A 24,832-nucleotide genomic window follows, 5' to 3' on the forward strand; every position below is an offset into this window, starting at 1 on the left:
AACTTTGGACTAGCCTTTGTTTGAGGGACCTCATACTTTTTCTAGCTTTTAGCCCATGGAGATCTACCCATCAATCCTTGGCCGGTACACATGTAAAAGCATGGGTCTTGTCATTGATGCTTTGGGAAGTGACTAGAGATAATAGCACACAGTTGTCCCATGGCTTAGGGATTTGGTTGGGCTCTCTTAAGTCCTAGACAATACAAAAGATTGTCGGGTTCTCACTTGGAAGATGGTGGCTTGGCTAACAAAGGGGAGGCATACCTTCTCCATTGAGGCTGATCAGCCTACCTCATTGATCATGAGAAGATTATTAGCCAAGACATCCTTGATGCCTCTCCCCAGAGTAATGGATGTTGAGCCCTCATCAAAGGATAGCACTTGGCAGACAAATGCCAACTTCACTACCTAGCATATTTGGGTGGCTTGTTGATGTCTTGCCACCATGGGAAGGCAAGAGACTCAACTTATGGTCTCTCGTCAATTTTGCACCATGTCATCAAGATTTGGCATCCACCCTTATCAATATTTGGCAACCACCCTTATCAATATTTGGCATGATATCATCTATACCTAGCAAATCATTTGGGAAGGACGTGTGAGGATAGGAAAAGCGGAAAGTCGTGAGGGGTTCTACAAGACTTGGCCCGGCACCTTCTACATTTTCATATATGTTGGTTGTATACACAAACTATTGGCACTTACCCACTCTAGGTAGTGAGCTGAGACCTTGAGAGGCAAGCTACCAGATAAACAACACCTTCATTTCAATACCTCACAGATTGCTAAATTTGTATTTCTTAAAGTTTCTATTAGGAGTACGAATGTAAGTAACAAGGCAAGGGAAAAGTTGGGAGGCAAAAAGGCAAGCAAAATAATCTTAAGAATAAAGAGGGAAGTCCTCTTAAACATGAATAAATAAGTGCCTTTGGCATTCATCTCTCTCATTTTTAGGAGTTGAGCATTTGATACCATGTCATCACTCACAAAGCCGAACAACTTGCCACACCATCACATCATTTGCACCATTTAAATAACTCTCATGATCTGCACTATTAGCATGCCATTACGTTACATGGCCAAGCATGAATCACAAATACTTGCCTATAGAGAAAGGATATGAGTATCATATCACCTGACTTAACACTCCCATCTCTCAAGTGTCTTATCCCCATGGAACTCTTTGGTGTCTTATCCCCGTGGAACCCAAAGAGTTTACTTGTTTTCCTAAGCCCTACCATGATCTTGACCCCCCTACCCCAACCCCATCTAATGGTTAAAAAGTCATAACTTTTGGCAAATTGTTGAAGTGTCGATTGACCTAAATTGGTAGCGGAAAGATTTGGGACAGCTTGGGTGACGTTCAAGTTGCAAGGAGCATTTTTCATCGACGATTGATGACTTGTTGGGACGACTAACCACAAGCTTAGTATGGTGGTTAGGGCAAATATAGACGCATATTAGAGTGGAAGCGTGGGTACAAAGGAGAGAGCGAGAGTGATGCATACGCATATTGGAGGTGGGCAAGAAGCGGCTTTGATACCAATGTAGGAATGGGCAATAGCATTAGTAGGTAAGGGAAGAAGGTAGCAAAAGATAAGTTATGGAAGGGGGAAGAATGGGGACGGGAAGAGGAAGAGGAAGAGAGTGAGAGAGAGAGAGAGAGGGAGGTACAGAGTAAGAAGTATAGATTAGGGAACGGATTGACATGTCACATCAAAAAGTGAGGTAGAATGAATGGAAGGTGAAGTGTGATATAGTCCCCTCCAATGAATCTTTTCTCTGTCGTCTTTAGGCCCAAGAAATCCCTAGCAAATTAATCTATACTAGATGCGACATGCTTCACAATTTCTGTTTCCAATCTCTTCCTCAATCCCAAAATCGCGGGGAAATTTTACATTATGATGTCAGAATGACCATAGATGCTGTATGACGGTTTTTGGCCAGGAGTCACCAAAGGAACACACGGAAAAAACGCTCCCAGCATCATCATTGACAATGCACAAACCAGTCCAACAATTTTGGGTTACAAAGAGTTGCATACAACAGCAGGTTCAGGAGCTTCCAGAGAAGTGACAATACAAAGATATGCACAATTGATACACAAGAGATAGCTCTCTTATTGGACAAGGAGGCACTTGTTCATGAGAAAAGGAGCAGATCTTGAAGACGGCATTCTGGGATTGGGAGGATGCCATTGATTTTTCAAAATGGACATACCGATCTTGAGGATGTGGGACATTGTACGTTTCAAGAATCATACAGCTGGCACCTTATAATTGAAATTAGAAGATCACCAACAGGGTGAGCTCACATCATGTACCACAACAAAAACTTTAGCTTTGCGCAGATCTGGGCACCTGCTGAATAATCCCATCAAAGTCTGTCATAGTAACAGTCTTTGCAGAATATAAGCTCTTGCTGTACACAAACAAGCCTCACTGAGTAATATCAGGAAAAGAAAAGAGAGGGTACATCTTAAACTTTTACACAATTAAGTCAAGGGGCTTCGGGTTAACTCACTAACTACCTGATTAAATGGCAAATCCTGATGTCAGATACAAGAAGTCCTCTTGCAAACCTAGAAACTCGAACTCATCTTTCCGACCTGTTCATACTCCACTTATGCATATCCAGGACACCTACCCCACAAAAAGAAAGGTTAATTTGTCCAATCATTAACTTTAAAGGAGGAACTGTTCCTTGATTTGTCTGGTGGTGGTAGTGGTTTTGGGGGGGGGGGGCAGTCCTCTTGGGCTGTGTTCATTTTACAAGCGGACCAGTAAGCATTAGGCTCATACTGCAGCACCCCTTCCTAATCAGCTAAAAAAGGAGGCTTTCTTTGGTACAGCAATGGCAGGAAAGAGCTTCCAAGTGTTGAACAATGCCCTAGACTTCAGCCACAATCCTTGTCCGCCCTGATTTTTCAAAGGCTTTTACCTTACAAGCTGATACAAGTGAAAAGTATATTGGAGCTCCTAAGCAGCAGTACATATATGTTGATTTATCTCCTCGTCACCTAAATTACGTTACGGCTGGTTCTCGTGTGATAGCTTATGAGAGCCAGCCATAACGTAAGCATGGTGATGAGGAGATGAATTAACATATATAGTTGACCAGTACAAGTCAGCTTTCCTGCATGCCAACATCATAGTGGCCTTTCCAGGGTCAAAACAGATAATGGAACATTTTAATATTTTCTTTCTAAAGCAGCAAGCACAAAACAGACCTCAGAACTCTCATCTATTTTATGTCAGCCCATTCTATCTGCCAAACAAAGGAGATTTGCTACTGTGCAAAACTAAGATTGTGCCAAACAAAGGAGATTTGCACTAGATTGTGGGCAAAGAGAACATAGTTGCTGATTCACTTTCCAAAATGTGGTCATGTAGGCCAAGTTCGTTTAACTTGAGGATCTTTAAGAGTAACAACACCCCTTCAAACATCATACATGAGAGACCCCCATAGGCCACATCTAACTTCAAGCTTCAATCTGTTCAAAATAGGCCACAATCAGGGAGTGAGAAACAGGAAGGGAAGACCATGGTAGCAGGGAAAAAATGTTTCCTTGAGATTGAAACCTTTTGAAATGGCTAGCCTAATACCTCTGTTTCACTCTACTCTTGTTGTTATTCATATAACTTGTCACCCTTTCAATTTCAAGAATCACAGCAGATTATTTTGCAGCTCAAGCTTCCTCCAAGTGGGCATGTGAAGGATGCGTATGGGAGAAGCTGGAGGTGGATACGGCCTTTGACTCTTCAGGCACAAAGAAGTGGAAATGCAAGCATTGAAGGGGAGATTACAAGAGTAGTGCAACCTGTGTGACAGCTAGTTCGTTGGGATTTCTGGAAAAAATATAAATCCATGGCCTGCAGATTCTCCAGATGACTTAATTCTTTCCTTGGGTGGGGATCTGGATGCTCCAAAGGCAGAGTAGAAGAGACCAAGAATTGTTCAGTTTGCAGGAGCTCCAGTTCAGTCAAATAGAACCTCCCCATCTAGAGCCATAGAGATAATGCCTCCTTTTTTCAACGCATCGATAATTGCATAGAGCTCCTTCTCCTGTTAGGTTAATGCATATCTCCTCCCTTCGGGATCAAGCGAATCCAGACCCGGCTCAAAGATTGAGGGAGAGAGCCGGAGTCGAAGATCTCCTGACAAGCCTACCTCAACAGGGTGACAATAAATTCCCAAAAACTTATAACCGTCAATCTCCAACTGTGGTTCGGTTTTATTGTCCCCTCTTTGTCACAGCCACCGTCTGACCCTGAGTCCTCAGGTCCTGTCGAAGAATCCCCCCTGCTTCAGTAACACCAGCGAAGCACCCAGATGACTCCACGCACTCATCACTGTCCATCACCTTCACAAAGGATCCTGGCCCTTCTTCTGACCAATCTTCATTATCTGACATTCTGACACTAACACCGGGGTCCACATATCTAATCTCAGCACCACTAGAAGTTGCCACTAAGAAAAGCTCTCCTAACTAAGCTAACTCCTATGACTCTAAGCTGGCACCCTTCTTTTGATCAGCCTTCTTCTTTTTGCAATCTTTCACAAAATGTCTTGGCTCATCACCGTACAATCCTTCAGGCGCCTACCTGGACCTGAGCCGCCAGTCTGGGTACAATGCTTCAGACACCAAAGGTAATTCCTCCGAGCAAATGAATCAAGGTCGTCCTTCAGCAAGGTCCTTGCCTTCAAGCTCTGCTTCCCGAGAACTTCTGTCAAGGCTCTGATGCTATGTTGGAAAAATGAATCCCACCATAGGGCTGCCAAGAATTACACAAGGAAGTGTTTCACTATGGAATCAAGCTTCATAGCCATGTGTGTACTTCACAACCATTCATGTGTGTGCAAACTAGCAAATAGACTATGCTCAAAGACAATATAAAAGTAGCTCCTATATATTTCCGTCCATCCACAAACTGGACAAGATACAATAGCCTTGTGAACATGAAATTTATTTTCTATAGTGGCCTTCTCGAAATCTCTGTAATCAATGCACATGCAGTATGAGCCATCTTTCTTTTTCACGAGGAGCATTGGGGAGGCAAAGGGAGAAATGCTATGAGAAATAAAGCAACTCATAGTAGGAGAACCTTTTGGTGATCTGATGATAGTCTTGATCTCATATCTATCTTCTTGAAGGCACCCTTCAACTCATCCAACAGATCATCAGGGTGAAAGAGGGTGATGAGCACAACACGGCCTTTTGTACAGAAAGACGTTTGTATGAGTTCAAGGTAATGCCATTTGGGTTGACTAATCCACCAGTCACCTTTCAACCACTCATCAACAAAACATTGTGGTCTTTTCTCTTCTGTTATGTGCTGGTTTTCTTCACGATGCCTGGCACCTCTAGATCTCTGAGCCCGTGTGCTCCGTTTGAGTTTATATAGACTCTCTGTGATGGATTCCTCCACCTTGCTCTCCGAACACTCAGCTGGAAGAGGACCTCTTCTCAACTTAATCTGCAGCTTCTCTATACATCCTTTACCTCCTGGATATAGGCCCAAGAAGATCTTTTGCTGCTCCTACCTGCTGGATGTAGCGCTGCTGCAGCAAATGAGGTATGGGGCCAAATGCCCCCCCTTTTTTATAGGGCTCTAGGCCCTCCAAAATGGCCGACCAGTAGGGGGATATGTTATCGACCCCCCCACCAACTCTTGCAAGCTGTTTAGCCGACTAAGCAGCCCTAACCAGCTGACCTCCAGATCCGCTGCCTCTCCTGCTCTATATAAGGGCCCTTTGCTGGCCCTCTTGAGCTGCTGCCAGGCCCCAAGGACAGCCCACCTTAGTTCTTTGACCAGGTGGCTGGCCATCCAAGGCCTCCATCCCTGCCTCTCCTGCAGCGCCTATTCCAGGCCCCGCCTTGTGTCACCATGCTGTAGCCACCCTCGCGTGTGTATGCTGCCCACATGGTAGTCTAAATCCTGTCCATGTGGCATCCTTGTCACGCAATGGTTCATCCCCCCTCTGCTCTCCTAATTTGGGACTCGCAAGAAGGGAAGTGCTTGATGGGTAGAACTGTCTGTTGTGGAAGTTCAAGGTTAAGACCCAAGTTATAGGAAGCAAACTATGGAGGATTATGATTGGCTAGGAGAAGCCTGCATTCTCAAGCTCCATTACTTTGAAGAAGAAGATCTTTAAAGATGATGATGATGCTGAAGGCCTACAGATGTCCGAATGGGAAGAGAAGGATGCACAAGTGCTGGTTATCATCGAGATGACCGTACGGGACAATGCAATACCACTCATCCAGATAGCTAAAACCGTGGTAGATGCGTGGGAGATCCTTCGAGACAAATTTGAGACCCAAAGTATGACCCGTGTGGTGAATCTTCAGTCCCAACCCTCAATCTATGACTCACTGATGGAGATCCAATGATGGGACATATCACCAGGATCAAGGAGATACGAGATCAGTTGGGTACAATTGAAAACAAGTTGGATACTCAGCAGTTAGTGGTAATTTTGTTGAACCAACTTCCTCGTGCTTACCAGATTTTCGTCACAATGCTCACTCTTGGTGAGAGCAGTAAACCACTAGCCTTCTGACTGCTGCAGTACGGGCTCTTTGACGCGAGATATTGCAAGGTTGTAGGGGCTGTACGGCACTCATTCATTGCATTTGGTAAGGGCTGCTGCCAACGTGGCTGAGTGAGAACACCTCCAAGACCCCTAACTGGTTTGTGCCCTTGCCACTCAACCCAAGAATCAAGCCTGCCTAGCCCTAAGCCTCCCCAAACTACCTAAGCTAGTCTTGTGTACCTAGTACACGTCAGATACCAATCCGTGCACATGACATACTTCCCCTCCTCTAAGAACTCACTCCTGAGTTTGCTAAAAAACCCGGGAATGTCCTCTGGAGGTTCTATAATGTCTCCCATGTTGCATCCTCCTCAACACGATCCTTCAACTTGATCTTGCATTCCATGATAGTTCTATTACGAATCTATCTTTCACGAAATTCAAGAATACTCTTAGGTTCGTGTGGAATAAAAGTCAAATCTGTAACTTCTATAATTTCATGAGGAGAAACAAGATCATCATCCGCACCCAGTAACTCTTTCAGCCTACTGACATGAAACACTAGATGTACTATACATCAGGAGGCAATTCTAGTTTATATGCAACTCGTCCAATTCTTTTAACAACCTTGAACGGACAACAATATCTAGGGAATAATTTCAAAACCAAACCAGTACTTAGGCTCTTGGATTCTTTGGGAGTACGCAAATATACCATCGTTCCTTCAGAGAACTCTCTGGGTGAACGATGTCTATAAGCATAAAATCTATCCCGATCTTGGACACTTCTAATAGACTCCTTGGCAAACTGCAACATTTCTTGCAAGAATGTTTTTGCAACATCATTTTGAATTCCCTTGAACCCAACCATAACTCATGACTTAGGTTAAAACCCGTACATAAGCATAAAAGGACTGTAACCAATACTCCAATGCTTTGCACTGTTATAAGCAAATTCGATCATGGGGAGATAATCTTCCCATGAAGACTGTCTCTTAGAAACATATGCCCGAAGCATATCTTCAACCAATTGGTTGATCTTCTCTGTACTGCCATCAGATTGTGCATGATTTGAGGAACTCATACTTAGAGTAGTTTCCAACTTCTCAAAAACAAGAGTCCAGAAGTTACTTGTAAACTTCGACTCCTTGTCGCTGACTATGTCAGACGGCAAACCATACAGCTTAAACAAATCGTCCACAAACTCGTGAGCCAGCTGAACAACTGAGATGGTTGTTCTAGTAGGTAAGAATCTAGCCATTTTGTCATACGGTCCACTATGACCCAAATGGAGTCATGACCCTTGCGCATTCTAGGCAAACCGGTAATAAAATCCATGGAAATACTTTCCCATTTATTACCTGGGATTTACAATGGCTGTAATAAACCCACGCTTCTAAGCATTCTACCTTAGTAACCTAACAAACTCGGCAACATACCACATAGTTTTCAATAAATGCACGCATCTTAGGCCAATAAAAGGTATGTTTCACAAGAGACAGAGTCCAATGTATACCTGGATGTCCAACACTAGGAGCATCATCGTCACAGTAGTAGGGTCGTCTCGCCACCCGTTTCGTGCCAATCTGTGCTCGTGCGCCGTCACCCACCCCACCTGCAACCTTGGCCTCCAGCAACCAACCAAACGTCGTGCTGCGTGAGGAAAGACCGCCACTTGCTTTTCACTCCTGCAAGTCCCCGTTGTGAGCCCGTCGGACGCGCCGTGAGCCTTCCTGTAAATTTGAAGTGCTGCAAGTCCCTACCCGTTCAATGTCCTTCCATTCCGTTCGACGCCCTCCCATTCCATCTGCTCGTCCGCTCCCGTGCGCCGCACGTCTACACACCTCGCTGCCCATTCCGCGCTAGTCTACGCCCGTGCGCCGCCGTCCAGCAACCTTAGCCTCTAAGGTTCCTGACTACAATGGGTTAGTGGGATTTGCTAGTTGGTTAGGTTAGTTTAGGTTTGGTTAGGTCTAGCTAGTTAGTGGGTTAAGTTACCTTGTTTAGGTTTAATTAGTTTGGTCTGGTTAGGTTGGGTCAAACTAACTAGGATTGAGTACCTCATGAGTTGGTTAGGTTAGACTAACCAACACTCCTAATTGCCTTAGGAGTCTTAGGTTATTGCTGTACTAACTGTCCTAGGTGACTTAGGGACCCACCCCAAAAAAAAGTTTTTAAAACATATTTTTTTTAATTTAAAAAAAGAAGAAGAAGAAGATGGTACACAGTTTACTTTCAGCCTCTTTTCAGGGGCCTTTCAGAGCCCGTTTGGAGCCATTTTGGCTCCATTTTGAAGCTTCTTCGACGACCTTTCTTCTGAGCCTCTCCATCGACATATTCGTGTTTTCCACACACTATCTCAAGGGCTCATTACAGCAGGGTTTTGGTTATCCATTTCTTCTTGCCTATATTCGAGCTCCTCTCTCCAAGGCCAGTCACCATGGCACCGAAGCGTGTTTCTCGTGATATATCGCATGACTCTGATGAGGCTGCTCAGTATGAGCAAGTGCTTGCCACAGTGGTTGCATCCACTGGTGGTGCAAAGGTTCCTTCCACTCAGCCTCTCTCTCCTGCATTCCGGGAAGTGCAAGCAGTGCAGACGCAGTTTCTGGATGCCCTTTCCTCTATGCTCCAGGGTGCTTTCTGCCAGATAGGACAGGATTTCAACTAGCAGCTTACCACATCCATGGCTATGCAGGATACGGCTCTTGTCTAGATGGGACAGCAAATCACATCTCCCATTGCTATGCAGAATAAGGGTAAGCAGCCCGCACCCCCGCAAGGGGACCATTCAGAAAGTCAGGATGTTTTGTCTGCTTCACGCAGGGGTTTTATGGCAGATGCCCGTCGTGCCTATGAGCATCAGTCTTTTGGACCATTGCATGTACCCCTGCTTGGGGATTATCGGGACATAGATGATGCATTTTCTGTGCCACAGAGCACCTTCTTGCAAGATGTCAGGCACTTTCTGCATCTATGCAGGCTGAGCCGTCTCCTTTGGGCCGACCCGTTGGTGTACATCCGGCTAGTCCTCCTTTCATCCCACCGAGTATGCCTGGAGTTGGCTTGAATTTATATGGCAGCCCACACCCTTGGGAGAGAGGTCAGTCCTCTTCTCAGCCCTTTGGTATGCCATCATTTCGAAGAGATGCATTTGGCAGAGAGACCCAGCCCAGAGTTCATGCACCTATTGCTCCGCCAACGAGCACATATAGCCAGACGCAACGAGTGCATCACATGGCAATAGCTTCTACGTAGCAAGGGGGGGGTGGTGGGCAGCAAGCCACTTTTGATGACATGTTGGCAGATTCTTTGCGTTCATACAGGGCCCTACCTGAGGCCATCAACTTCAAATGCCCTTCTCCGATTATGTGAACCTCAAGCGTGATGATGCCCACACTTTTGGAGGTTACACACACAACAATTATGCAGCTAAGGAGATGAAGGACAAACTCACAATGCATAAGTTTTAAGGGGACACTCGCACTCCCAATGAGTTGGAGAAGTGGCTCACGAAGCTAGAAGACTATTTTCGCTTCTACCCCAAGTCTGAGGAGGAGTGCATCATTTTTGCAGGTATGCATATGCAGGACTATGCCCACACATGGTGGCGATACATGAGGGATTCGCCTCAGAAACCAAACACTTGGAGCGGTTTCAAAAAATTGATGGTCACTACATTTGTATCTCCACGTGTATTGGATCAATACTTCGCTGAATTTTATGCCTTGTCACAGACCGGTACGGTCCAAGAGTACTTGCAACGCTTTTGGAGGCTTTCCCTGTTTGTGTAGGACGTATCTGAAAAGGGAAAGCTGATGTGTTTCGTCCATGGGTTAAGTTCTTCTCTTGCTGCAAATGTGAAGGCACATAACAACAATTGAGAGGGCAGCTCAGCTTGCAGAAGCATTCGAGCCTAAATATGCTAGCAAGCACAAAAATGCCATGGGCAGCTCGCATGCTATGGGGTATGACACTGAGTCGAAGCCTAAGTTTGTTGAGTGGACTGACAAGAAATTTGCAGCAGCACCATTTCCTCGCTTTCCTACTGTCTCGGGTAGTAAGATGCCGTATACTAGGCCTTACAGGTATCCTGATGCCAAGCCTGGAGGCAAGCCTACTGCTTGAAATGATCAGGCTGACATAAAACAGCACACACGGGCAATAATGGACAGCAGAAAGAAGGCCAACTTATGTTTTAAATGTGGCGAGAAATGGACTCCTGAGCACAGGAATGTGTGCAAGATGCGCAACAATGGTACTGCCAAACTCAACATGATCATTGACCTCTCAGATGATGAGGAATTGTTTGATGCCCCAGGTTCTTTGGATACGTCTCAGGATGAGATGGTAGATACACATGATGCAGATGAGGCTCCTGACATTGGAGCCACGAAGGGCACCGACTTTCCTTCTGATCCTGGTGGTGCTACTGTGCATGACACTCATGCTTTGCATTCGTATGAGATTCTGCCCACTGGTGGCATGAGAGGCCCTAGGCCAACACTCTTTTCTGTGGAGCATCAGGATGCGGTATCTTTTTATGCACGTGAAGATGCAAGTGGTAATGCTCCCGTGAACAAGAATGAGGTTTATTGGGATGCCCAGCCAACACTTTATACTATTTCCATGCATGCCTTGATGGGTGCCAAAAGTGCTGATACTATCATATTAACAGGGATGATTAATGGCAGGATTGTGCATGTGTTGGTGGACAGCAGTAGCACCCACAGTTTTGTTAACTGCAAGACCTTACAGAGGGTTGGACTGATTGCTACTGAGATAGACCATGGGCTGAAAGTAGAAGTGGCCAATGGACAGCATATGATCAGTAGATCTTGTTGCCAAGATGCGAGGATTAAGTTCTCTGATGACTATACTTTTGTAGGTGATCTCTTGGCAATTGACATGGGCCCAATAGATGTTGTCTTGGGCTGTGCTGTGATTGGTTGCAATCACTGGGAAAAATCCGGATGGATTTCAATGCCTTAACACTCAGCTTTGTCCACAAGGATCATATATGCATTAAATGTGTCAGTAACTAAAGAGGGTGGCTCCCCATGTTGATGATTGTAGAGTTTGCAGATGTGTTTGCTGATTTGCCATCACAGTTGCCTCCGAGAAGAGATGTAGATCATGCCATAGTCCTAGAACCTGGCAGTACGCCAATCCATAAGGCCCCATACCGACTCTCTAAGATAGAAGTGACAATTCAAGTGAGGGACTTACTTTAGAAGAGTTTTATCACTCATAGCACTTCTCCTTTTGCATCCCCTGTACTCCTAGTGAAAAAGAAGGATGGTTCTTACTGTATGTGCATTGACTATAGAGACTTGAATAAAGTCACCATCAAAAACAGGTTTCCAATTCCCAGGATAGATGACCTGTTGGATGAACTCAAGGGTACTCAGTTTTTCACTAAGATTGATTTGAGGTCCGGCTATCATCAAACTAGAATGAAAGCTGGGGATGAGCACAAGACAGCCTTTCGCACAGAGGGGGGACTGAATGAGTTCAAGGTGATGCCTTTTGGATTGACCAACACACGAACTACTTTCCAGGCACTTATGAACAAGATTTTGCGGCCTCTCCTTTTCAAATATGTGCTGGTATTTTTTGATGACATCCTCATTTACAGCAAGGATAAGCAGGAGCACATCAGACAGTCAAGCAAGTGCTGGAAATTTTAAGGTTGCATCAGCTTTGCTAAAGCCAGCAAATGCACTTTTATGGCACAAGAGATTCAGTATCTTGGTCACATCGTGAGCAAGGATGGCATTCGAGTGGATCCTGCAAAGGTGAAATGCATTGAGAATTGGCCGCAGCCACACAACCCTACTCAGTTGAGGGGATTCCTAGGTCTTGCCTCCTTCTACAGGTGCTTTATTCGCAAGTTTGCCAAGAGGCCAGCCCCTCTAACAGACCTTTTGAAGAAGGATGCTTTATGTGGTCTACAGATGCACAGCGCAGCTTTGAAGACCTGAAATTCGCCCTCACTCATGCTCCTGTGTTGGTATGCCCTGATTTTTCACGTACTTTCATTGTGGAGGCAGATGCTAGTGGCAAAGGATTAGGGGCTGTGCTAAGACACGAACACGGGCTAAGGTTCAGTCTTATGATTTTGACGTCGAGTACAGGAAAGGGAAAGAAAACGTGGTTGCAGATGCCTTATCCCGTATGTGGGCTTGCGGTTCGTCTGCCATTTCTACCATCTACTAGGAGTAGATTCATGGTATTCAATAAGAATACATGCAGGATTCTAAGGCAGCTTCCATATTTGTGGGGTTATTCTAAGGCAGCTTTCATATTTGTGGAGTTATTCTAAGGCCATCGAGCCAGGGGCATGCTGAATTTAAGCTGCATAATGGGCTGTTGTGCAAGGACAGAATTTATTTGGTGCCAGATTCAAAGTACCGACTGCTGGTCTTACAGGAAATGCACTCATCTCCTATGGCAGGACATGCGGGTATTACTAAGACATATGAAAAGGTCAAACAGAGCTTTATCTGGGATGGCTTGTGGTAGGATGTAGTTAAATTTGTCAGTGAATGTTTGCCCTGCCAGCAAAATAAAGTGGACAGCCGGTTACCTACGGGTCTCTTGCAACCATTACCTTTTCCAGAAGGCAAATGGACTCACATTGCTATGGATTTCATCACAGGGTTTCGTTCCACAGAGTGGGGATGGGAAGCATTTTTGTGGTGGTTGACAGAATGACAAAGCAGGCCCATTTCATACCCACTAAGACCCGTTATTCAGCATCACAAGTTGCTTGGCAGTTCATCGAGCATGTTTTTAAGCATCATGGTTTCCCTCAGGAGATTGTCACCGACAAAGAGATTGCCACTTTTGGCAGGAATTATTTATAGCAGTGGGTACTTCTCTTACACCTAGCACTACTTACCACCCTGAGACGGATGGACAGTCAAAAAGGGTGAACAAATGGCTGGAGGAGTATTTGAGGCATTTCTGTCATGACACACAGAAGTCTTGGGATAAGTGGTTCGCACTTGCTGAATTTTGTTACAACAATACCAAGCACATCTCTATTGGCATGAGCCCGTTCGACGCTATGTATGGATGCACAGTGGGTATGCCATCTTTAGTTGCAGACATGGCTGTGAAAAATCAGCAAGCAAGAAATGACTTGGAGAGTATGGATGCCCTTCTGCAATTGGCTAAAAAGAATATGCAGGATGCCCAAGCCAAGCAGAAGAAGTATGCGGATGAACGCAGGAGGTATCTATCTTTTGAAGAAGGCGATTATGTGCACTTACGCCTCCATAAGAACCATGCTGCCTCGCTGAAGGGTAACACCAACACGAAGCTTGATCACAGGTATTATGGTCCCTACAGGATCATCTGCAAAGTTGGTGAGGTGGCATATAAGTTGAAGCTACCCAAGACCTCCAGGATTCATAATGTTTTCCATGTGTCCTTGCTGAAGCCACATGTCGGACAGCATGCCCAAGACCTTCCTAAGCTACCACCTATGGATGAGGAGGGCCACATACTCCGTTCCCGAGCGCATCATGGGTTTCAGGGATCACGTACTCCGAAACAAAGTCTACACCAAGTATCTTATCAAGTGGCAAGGACTCCCTGAGGATGAGAACTCATGGCAGCAAGAGAGCATTGTCCAGGACAACCCCCATCTCCTACCTGGCTGATTATTATTTGCTGTTTGCTGCACCTATTAAACAGCCCGCATATGAAAATTTGAGGGCAAAATTCTATGGGAAGGGATAGCTGTAATGAAGGGGAAGCCCTTTAGGAGGGCAATGTGGAGGGACTATATAAGTCTCCATCCACCTCCTACTAGCCTTTTTTATGTGACATCTAATCCTATCTCCTCTCCCTTCCTCCTTCCTCCCTACGCTCACTCACTCTCTCTCTCTCTCTCTCTCTTTTCCCTACTCCCTTTCAATCTCTCCCTCTCTTTCCTACTTCTTTCTCTCTCCTACCCTTTTCCCTCCCTCTTCCCCTCTCTCTCTCCCCCCCTTTTGCTCCTCTATCCCCCTTTCTCCAAATCTGTCCCTACCCCTTCTCTACAGTGCGTAGGAAACGGGCACGACCATTCTTCGTCTGAGTCGAGTTCTTCTTGGAGGCGTTGTCTATAGACTTCGACTCCCCGGTACCACTCGTGTCGGCAATAGTGGTTCCCTTTGCGCTGGCCATGGTATCATCATAGATGCACGCATAGTCCATGGCCTCTTGCAAAATAACACACTTGTTGTTCTTAATCTGAAGCTTGTACGAGTCAAGCAAACCATTCACAAAGAAACCTAACAAGGTAACTGGATCCATCTTTGTAGCTTTGGTCTACAAATCACGAAACCTCTGAAGATAAACCTCAAAAGTCAAATTCAGCTTGGACATATCGAGGGCCTTAAGCTTGCCTACGATATCGTAATCTTTCTCCTTCAGAAACTCTTTCTTGAAGACCTCTTCGAATTCTATCCATGTTGCAAGCTTGGGTCGGAGTTCCTTTCTCCACAATAAAGCCTTCCCTGACATATACCCTGCTGCACGCTGCATTTTCTTTTCATCTGGGTAAGGGTGAAACTGGAAGTGTACTTGCCACTTGTGCAACCAAGTGTCAACCACCTCCTTGGAATAAGGATCTAGAGTGATATTCGGACCTAACATTAAGCCAAAGCATCCACATGCGTGAGCGCCTGAACAGTGCTAATCAAAAGTGAGAGTGAAGTCTGAATCCCTTAGAGTTGCTGTGTCGACCCCGTTTGATTCGCATTAACTCACTCGAACATTTCATCGAGAGTGGTGGTGAATTCACTGAAGGCAGTCTTCGTAATCAAATCATCGAAGAGGCCCTGGTCATCATTTGCATGGTAATTCATATCTTGATCACCCATAGCAAGCCTCGGGTCTACTGAATCAGCCATGAAGAACATGGAGTAAGGGAAGCTCTGCAGGCCAAAGGGAAAGGAAAGGGAATCGTGAGGAAACGAGTAGAGCAGCGGAGACCGAATCCAAGAGCAGGCAGCAAGCAACGAATTGCCACGGGATTACGTCAAGAGGGAGAAACGGTGAAGCACAGGAGTAGCGGGCTGACGAACTGAAAGGCGATGAGAGGGGGGCTATTCTGTACTAACAACTGCAGCAGCAAACCAGCTCAAGCTGACCGGTTCTACTCGGAGATGGCGGGTGAAAAGCTAGCTGCGCGCACTCATGGGGCTTCGAGCTGGAGCATGAGAGATGGCAGTTAAGACAAGAGCGCCATAATCCAAGGCTTATAGTAGCCTGCACGCCTAAAAAGCACACTCCTACTTTTAGTAGGGCCTTTGCTTTTTTTAGCTTTCCCAGCCTGAATTGCGTCTAAACCAGTCTCAAGAGACTGGCATCTGCTACGCACCTCTTCCTGCTTCCGCCATCAACACCCGTTCCCTAGTGCTCATCCCGAAGGATGCACGCAACCTTCCATCCCGTCCTAGCTCCTGGCTTTCCCTCTAGCATCTCACTCCACCCTCCTCCCTTGCACCATCCTCTAGAACTAGCGATCCACTCCAAAGCTCTTCCCTACCAACCGACCTTTCTCTCAGCGTCTCTTCCACTCCACCCTGCTTCCTTCAAATTCACCCCTCTCTCTCTCACTCCTTCCTTCTTTCCCAATCCAAGTAACCACAACCCTTAAGCGATGAACCAACAAGCACTTGGTGTAACATGCAACGGTTATCTAATTGTGTAATTCACATCAAGACCTTTAACCCTTTAGCGAGGAATAAGCGTTGTTTACCATAGAGAGAGAAAGGAGATGAGGGTAGAGAGAATAGAGTTGACAACTGATTGGGTCCCTGCACCCACTGAGGGCCCCCTCCCCCAATCAGGGGAGAATTGGCTTTATACTTGGAGAACTAAGAAATACAAAGAGCACTCTTCAAGAGAGCACGGAACGCACTTTTGAAGAGCTCACTGTGCACACGTATAGCAGACCCAAAGACCTGAGAGGCAACGCCGACCAGTACCGAGACCTTGATGCTGTCCACACTGACGATGTAGGACGCTTCTGCAAGGCAAGGGAGAGGCTTGTGCTGTCTACCGGAATGCAGGGTTACTGCGTGAGTGAGAGAGTGAAAACTAGAAGTGATAGACCCTATGAGAGAGCTGAGAGATGACTGAAATATAGAGTTGAGAGTGAGCTGTGTAAACTGTAAAAGAGAGCTGAGAAAGCTGAGGAAACAGTGTCCAACCCTCTCTCCGTTTGCTGGTCCAAATCTCCGACTGTTGTGCTGCATGGACACCTTCAGATCAGGCTGAACTGATGGCCAAGGGACTGAGGCTAGAGCAGGGCCAGAACTGAGGATCTCTGGGCTGCACAAGGAGGCTGGAGTGGAGCTTGTAGGAGAGCTGAAGGCTGGAGCACTGAATGAGAAAACAGGGCAACCAAGGGGCCCTTTTATAGGGCTGGACTGAGCCAACTCAGTCTGTAAACAGCCAACTGAGTCGGTCTGTTTTACAGACTGGTTGGCCTACAACCAGCCTATAAAAAGCCTTCCCTGGCTCATTTGCCAGGGGAATTTTTGGGTAGCCTTTGCAGGCTGCCTTCCCTGCTTACCTGTCCAGCATTTGGGGACCCTAAAGGGACTCCTAACCTAGGGTAAGACCTAAACTATAAGATGGAAACACTTAACCTACTGTCCTCCATTGGGTACGTGAACAAGAACTGACTTACTAACTTGACCTAAGCCTGAGAGACTGACCTACGTAGCTTGTGCTTGACTGTCCTTGGACAAGGGCTCACAAAGGGGTCACACCGTATGACAAAATCTTGTGTGACACTTGCAGGGCATGAACATGAATTTCGAAATTGAGGCATACCTGGAGAGAATCACGTCCAAGATTTCTCATAACAGAGATTCCTACCTCAAGAGCTGGCTCTGATACCAACTGACATGACCCTAGCACTCCTGAAACCTCTGATCTGCAAGCAAACACAAGAACACACCACCCAACCATGACATCTACGGGATGCGATCCCGAATCAGGAGATGTCCCCTCCGAGTCATGAGCTGAGCTACTGGCACGAACTCCCAACCAAATACTAACCAGCCTGGTGTCCCATACCAACACGTGGCGCCTAGACGCCTGGGATCTGCTATTCGTCCTTTGGCTATGCTATGATGCAAGCACGCGTCCGCGACTCAATCTAGGATCAGACCTAGCACCTGGGGACAAGACATGCTCCCATCGGTTCTCCGAGAGCTGAACCCCTGGCCCCTTATATAGACTTGGGCCCAATGCGCCAAAAATAGCAAAGACCCCTAACTGGTTCGTGCCCTTGCCACTCAACCCAAGAATCAAGCCTGCCTAGCCCTAAGTCTCCCTAGGCTACCTGAGCTAGTCTTGTGTACCCAATACACGTCAGATACCAATCCGTGCACATGACATTTACTTGATAGGGAGATACACACAGAATGCTTACAAAGTAAGTTCATGCTCCCAAGGATTGTGGGCAGGCTGACTATGCTATCACCCATTGCTTGGGTGATCCAGTGAGTCAGTGGACACTTGTGCCAGTTTGGGGAGTTGTGTGACCCTGTATGGGCTGCTAGCAACAACTCCCATGTTTTATGCAGGTGTTTGCACTGAAATGGATGCCTATTGTCATTGGGATTTAAGAGCAGGGCCCGGCACGGCTAATGTTTGGAAAACTGATGCCTATTGAGAGTGAGTTCATTGTTTAATCTATTTGCTGGACTCTCCAATTAATAAAGAAATAACGAAAGGGGTGCCAAGTCTTTGGGGCCAATCTGTGTCCTTGCTATTGAGTAGGAGCACTCTAGCTCCCCCAATCTGTGTTCGAATTACTTGCTGAATATTCTAGTGTGAAGGCTTTGGTTAGTTAGTTGTTTATACCGCCCTCTTCTATGCCTTAAGGCTGGTTTCAGTTCACACCATCATGAGTAACGAGTGTCTACTTGAGGAAAGGTAGTCTCGCAATACCTACTGCACCTCCCTGAGAGGTTGGCCCTCCCACAGCCAACGCCAGCACTATGTGTACCCATTTCTAGCTAGGCAAGGGTCAAGCCTTGCTAAACCTATGATTATCTGCCAGTACAGCAAGTCAAGTAAGTGATCAACCTAACTGTCCCTGAAATCCAAGGCTCTAACTGGAAGGTAAAGAAGATTGGCGAGGGCCCATAGAGCAACGTCTCATCAATGATAGGCAAAGTAGCAAACTGAAGACAAGACTCCAATTCTTTTAAAACTGCCATGTCTGACATGGTTCTAGGGGTCTTCGACGTTATGCCCCTAGAGTCTTAACACCTGTGTCTCTCCCTCAAGCCCTCTAGGATGGCTACCTCTATCTCATCTATCCGTGGTCCCACCCCTCACATATGTAGTAAACCCTTGAGATGCCCCTCCGACCAGTGAGCTAAGTTGCTCCAAGTCTCTATCTCCCCATGAAGAGGGTTGGACCAATTATGCTTCTTGGCTCACAATATGATCCCCTCAGAATCCCAAACTTCATGATGTCAAATAAGAGACTGCCTCTCTCAATCTCCTCACGGCACTATGAACTTGGGCTGAATAAGACTGACACATAAGTGTATTTACATCCTCATCAAGCTCCCCATCATAGGGCATGGCATCCCTTCCCGATTAGAGGATTGTCCATAAAGATTCACCTATCACAGGGCTTCTATGATCCCCTAGTACGATTAGTGGATGGCCAGCCTAACTGTGAAGAGACTTTCAAGCATAAATTACCGAATCTATAGAGTAAATATGGACCAGTCCAGGAGAAGAAGGAGAAGCCTGTTGCAACTCTGGTATCAAATGGAAAACATCCAGTCCAGGAGAAGAAGGAGAAGCCTGTTGCAACTCTGGTATCAAATGGAAAACATAACTGAAAACCCAATATTATTACGTTAAGACCTAAAGACAAAGCAGATGTAAAGACAATTCTAAAGGCAACCCTAAATAATAAAAGAAGGGGGTCAATGGAGTCTAATGTGGTTGATACCTTTGTATGTGATATAATTCTTGTTCTCACTCATGACCGATCGTCTGGCTGTCATTAAAATTTTGCAAAGAACCATAACGGGATTCGACACAGAACTGCAGACTGAGCATGCACTGAAAGTGTCGTGGCCTATTGCCTAAGCAATTTTCTTCCATTCAGCTATGGCATCACAAGCTGAGTCACTATCCATAGCTTCCAACAACTGACTAACTAGTACCTGATCTGCTTTTGAACCATAGGCACAGTTGGAGCTTAGTAACTGCAAAAAGTGCTTCATATGATGAATTTTGCCCAGTTGAATTATATCTAGGATTGTTGAGACGTGCCAGCGAAAAAAATGAACAAATCCTTTCCTAAATGACTCCAGCAACAATTCACACGCATCAGATACATCACCAATCTTGCAAAAACCCTTCACAAGGTTTGTGTAAGAACCGAGATCTGGATTGCAACCCTGGTCTATCATCCCCTCAAACATCATCCAGGCATATCTCATTCTCTTCGACTTACAGAAACCAGTGATCAAAATGTTGTAGGTGATAGTATTGGGTGCGAAACCCTCTGCTTTTAAGTTCATGAAGAGCCTGTAAGCTTCATCAACCCTATCTGCCCTGCACAGCCCACTCATCCAAGAATTCACAACTCGGATATTAAGTGAAGATTCTTGAACCATACTTTCCTCGACAAGCAACTTAGCTTTAGCATCTTCACCTGTCTTGGCATAAAAATAAACCAATGAGGAATACAAATAAGCATTGGGTGTGCAGCCCTTGTCAAACATCTCATTTAACAGATCTACTGCCCCGTCAAGATTTCCATCCTTCAGACACCCATCAATTAAAGCACAATAAGTAACTGTACAGGGATCAAAGCCAATTTTGTTCATCTGTCTTAGCAAACTAAAGGCTAAATCTAGTTGTCCATGTTTGCATAAAGAATCAATTCTTACTGTATACAAATACACATTAGGAGCACAGCCTCTAAATTGCATGAGTTCCAAAAGACTAAGAGCCGCATTGGTGTTCACTGCTTTAAGCATGCCATCAATTAAGCTTGTGTATGTCACAATGTTAGGTTTAACTTTCTTGCTATCCATGTCTTTGAACAACTTGCAAGCTTCATTTAAACTTCCTTGCTTGCATAATCCATCAATGAGGGAGCTGAACACAAAAACAGATGAAGGTATGTCATCCTCAATCATTCGATCTAGCAAAGCGAAGGCTTGTGACATCTTGCCTGCCTTGCAAAGCCCGTCAATGAAAGTGCTGTACGTGACGACGTTGGGCAGGCAGGGAGTTTGTTTCATCTTATCCAACCACTTATATCCTTCTTCAAAATTTTGACACCTGCATAGATATAGCATCAGAATATTGCAAGTGAAAATATCCGGACGATATCCAGCCTTCAGCATTTCGCCGTAAAATACAGGAACCCTCTCAAGTAAATTTTCTTTGACGAGGATGTTCAAGAGCACGTTATAAGTGCGCGTGTCCGGCTTCCAAAATCGATGACCCATTTCTGCGAAAATTGCAAATGCCGCCTCGACCTTGTGGGCCTTGCCGTAACACTTGATCACAGCATTGCACGTTGCTGTACCTAAAGTACAATCGTCTTCCAGCAAACCACTTAAAATGTGCTCTACAAAGCCCAACTCTTCCGCTTGAATAGCAATATTGACAACAGTGTTATAGGTCAGATTAGAGTGCTTGTAGCCATCCAATTGCCCAACGTAGAAGAAAAAGCACAAAGCTTGCACTGTATCATGCAGTCGCTTCAACACCTCGTTCACGAGATCCGGAATGATTCGAAATGGAAGCCGTTTCAATGCCTGTTCCACGTCCACTCCCCATCTACCCACGGCAAGCACCTGGCATATGCTGTCAACGTTCCTCAAGAGATCGCTTAGCAAAACAATCCGTTTGGACTCGTGAAAAAACTTCGCGGGCGAGGCAATGAATTGGCTACCTGAAGCTGGATTGGCCGCAATGTGCCCACGCGCAAGCTGTTCAGCAGACTGAGACAAGAAGATCAAATTGCCCTGAAAAAAGCCATGCTTCAACCTCATCACGGAAATGGGGAACCGACAGTATGAGCAAAAGGATCGACAAGCCAAGGCATTGTTAAAGCTCGAGAGCAATCTGCAAAGAGGATAAAGGCCACCTCCCAAGCATTCACAGACACTGTAAGCTAGAACTTGAGGCTTGAAGGGTGACGCAAATAGTTCGCTAAAACCGCACATGCCCAGAAACCTTGATAAACCCTAAACCCCAAGCCACACGTTCTCTTTTAACTCTCACGTGCTCATTAGAATTGTCTCGTGTCGTGTGGTGGTTCTCGGTAACGCGTGATTACTTGGCCAGCACTAGGACGTTTTTTCAAATTCTGAAATCCTGTGCTTCCACATGGCACAATATACACCTTTAGATTTTTTAAATTCTGAAAGCCCAAAAGCTTTGAAAGCTTTTGAAAAGCTACATAACCAAAAGCTACCAAAAGCTTTGAAAGCTTTTGAAAAGCTGCGTAAAAAGCCAACTGCGTAAAAAGCCAAGGCAAAACCTATAAATATAGGTGAAAATATCCACTCAGATCATCCCTCTTATTGCTACCTTGGTCGCCTCCCTTCTCTTAGGAATCTTTCATTCACTCGCCTCCCTCCTCCCTGCATGCTCTAAATCCCATTTCTCTTCCTCATCCAAACGAGGTCAAGCCCAAAAGCTACGTAAAAAGCCAACTGCGTAAAAAGCCAAGGCAAAACCTATAAATATAGGTGAAACTGTCCACTCAGATCATCCCTCTTCTGATAGGTGAAACTGTCCACTCAGATTATCTTTTCTGAAAGCCCAAAAGCTTTGAAAGCTTTTGAAAAGCTGCGTAACTAAAAGCTACTAAAAGCTTTTGAAAAGCTGCGTAAAAAGCCAACTGCGTAAAAAGCCAAGGCAAAACCTATAAATATAGGTGAAACTGTCCACTCAGATCATCCCTCTTATTGCTACCTTGGTCGCCTCCTTACTTGGCCAGCACTAGGACGTTTTTTCAAATTCTGAAATCCTATGCTTCCACATGGCACAATATACACCCTTAGATTTTTTAAATTCTGAAAGCCCATGGTCACCTCCCTTCTCTTAGGAATCTTTCATTCACTCGCCTCCCTCCTCCCTCCATGCTCTAAATCCCATTTCTCTTCCTCATCCAAACGAGGTCAAGCCCAAAAGCTTTGAAAGCTTTTGAAAAGCTGCGTAAAAAGCCAACTACGTAAAAAGCCAATATAAATATAGGTGAAACTGTCCACTCAGATCATCCCTCTTCTGATAGGTGAAACTGTCCACTTAGATCATCCCTCTTCTGAAAGCCCAAAAGCTTTGAAAGCTTTTGAAAAGCTGCGTAATCAAAAGCTACCAAAAGCTTTTGAAAAGCTGCGTAAAAAGCCAACTGCGTAAAAAGCCAAGGCAAAACCCATAAATCATCCCTCTTATTGCTACCTTGGTCGCCTCCTTACTTGGCCAGCACTAGGACGTTTTTTCAAATTCTGAAATCCTGTGCTTCCACATGGCACAATATACACCCTTAGATTTTTTAAATTCTGAAAGCCCAAAAGCTTTGAAAGCTTTTGAAAAGCTGCGTAACCAAAAGCTACCAAAAGCTTTGAAAGCTTTTGAAAAGCTGCGTAAAAAGCCAACTGCGTAAAAAGCCAAGGCAAAACCTATAAATATAGGTGAAACTATCCACTCAGATCATCCCTCTTATTGCTACCTTGGTCGCCTCCCTTCTCTTAGGAATCTTTCATTCACTCGCCTCCCTCCTCCCTGCATGCTCTAGATCCCGTTTCTCTTCCTCATCCAAACGAGGTCAAGCCCAAAAGCTTTGAAAGCTTTTGAAAAGCTGCGTAAAAAGCCAAGGCAAAACCTATAAATATAGGTGAAACTATCCACTCATATCATCCCTCTTCTGATAGGTGAAACTGTCCACTCAGATCATCCCTCTTCTAAAAGCCCAAAAGCTTTGAAAGCTTTTGAAAAGCTGCACAACCAAAAGCTACCAAAAGCTTTGAAAGCTTTTGAAAAGCTGCGTAAAAAGCCAACTGCGTAAAAAGCCAAGGCAAAACCTATAAATATAGGTGAAACTGTCCACTCAGATCATCCCTCTTATTGCTACCTTGGTCGCCTCCCTTCTCTTAGGAATCTTTCATTCACTTGCCTCCCTCCTCCCTGCATGCTCTAAATCCCGTTTCTCTTCCTCATCCAAACGAGGTCAAGCCCAAAAGCTTTGAAAGCTTTTGAAAAGCTGCGTAAAAAGCCAACTGCGTAAAAAGCCAAGGCAAAACCTATAAATATAGGTGAAACTGTCCACTCAGATCATCCCTCTTATTGCTACCTTGGTCGCCTCCCTTCTCTTAGGAATCCTTCATTCACTCGCCTCCCTCCTCCTTGCATGCTCTAAATCCCGTTTCTCTTCCTCATCCAAACGAGGTCGTGTAGTTCAAGGTTTTTCTGGGACCCATCAACAAGAGGATGACAATTTCAATGACTCCGCGAGAATTCGCTTGGAAAGCGGGTTGATTATCTGGGTCGTTTCGTTATCGTGGTAGGTCCGTCTCCCTCGTTACATCAATGTGGATCACCCCGAGAACCGTCGATAGAGCGTTCCCAAGATCTTTCATTCACTCGCCTCCCTCCTCCTTGCATGCTCTAAATCCCGTTTCTCTTCCTCATCCAAATGAGGTCGTGTAGTTCAAGGTTTTTCTGGGACCCATCAACAAGAGGATGACAATTTCAATGACTCCGCGAGAATTCGCTTGGAAAGCGGGTTGATTATCTGGGTCGTTTCGTTACCGTGGTAGGTCCGTCTCCCTCATTACATCAATGTGGATCACCCCGAGAACCGTCGATAGAGCCTTCCCAAGCCTTCGTAATTCGTAATTCAATTGGAAGATGCGTCGCTCGTAACCTGCGAGCTGCTAAGAATATGATTCAGAAGAAAGAATCAATTATACGGAAACTTCTCTAGGAAGTTACGTAAGGAAAGTTCTCCAGGACATGCTTCTCGGGCTTTATGTGCCGATGACTGAGAATAAACAAGGGATTTATGGAAACAGACATTCTCTTGCCACGGATGGGGAACCCAGTTCGTCCTCCAAGATACCTTATTTCGCTAGTTATGATGATATACTCAGGGCCAAGTAATTGAGGCGAATCGATTTGTATAGTCTTTTATGGCTCCGATGGAAGACAGATCTACGTATGATCAGCTCCTTTCGCCACTTGCCCATGTTTTAGTGTTAGTCTCTCCTTTCCCCATCACCTTTTGTCTC

At 45.4% G+C, this 24,832-nt stretch overlaps 1 protein-coding gene across 3 annotated transcripts; it reads right to left on the reverse strand.

The window, feature by feature from the left end:
• Positions 1-1,893: 1,893 nt before the first annotated feature.
• Positions 1,894-21,742, reverse strand: LOC147893661 (uncharacterized). Of its 3 annotated transcripts, none has more exons than XM_087386073.1 (2): positions 19,525-21,742; positions 1,894-2,421 (listed from the first exon to the last, which is right to left on the reverse strand). In XM_087386073.1, exon 1 carries the CDS (start codon positions 21,587-21,589, stop codon positions 19,661-19,663), a length of 1,929 nt encoding a protein of 642 aa, XP_087242199.1. In that variant the 5' UTR covers positions 21,590-21,742; the 3' UTR covers positions 1,894-2,421; positions 19,525-19,660. The 3 variants fall into 3 exon arrangements, with proteins under 3 accessions (XP_087242199.1, XP_087242200.1, XP_087242198.1); XM_087386074.1 differs by lacking the exon at positions 1,894-2,421 and adding an exon at positions 2,482-2,642; XM_087386072.1 differs by lacking the exon at positions 1,894-2,421 and adding an exon at positions 4,472-4,775.
• Positions 21,743-24,832: the final 3,090 nt, after the last annotated feature.

This window comes from Dipteris shenzhenensis, chromosome 15, assembly GCF_047967505.1.
Source record: "Dipteris shenzhenensis isolate YYH24624 ecotype China chromosome 15, Dip_SZ_1.0, whole genome shotgun sequence".
Classification (NCBI taxonomy): Eukaryota; Viridiplantae; Streptophyta; class Polypodiopsida; order Gleicheniales; family Dipteridaceae; genus Dipteris; species Dipteris shenzhenensis.

Bases quoted from the DNA above. Each gene is read 5' to 3' on its own strand.
- LOC147893661 (XM_087386073.1), bottom strand. From the start codon at position 21,589: ATGAGGTTGAAGCATGGCTTTTTTCAGGGCAATTTGATCTTCTTGTCT.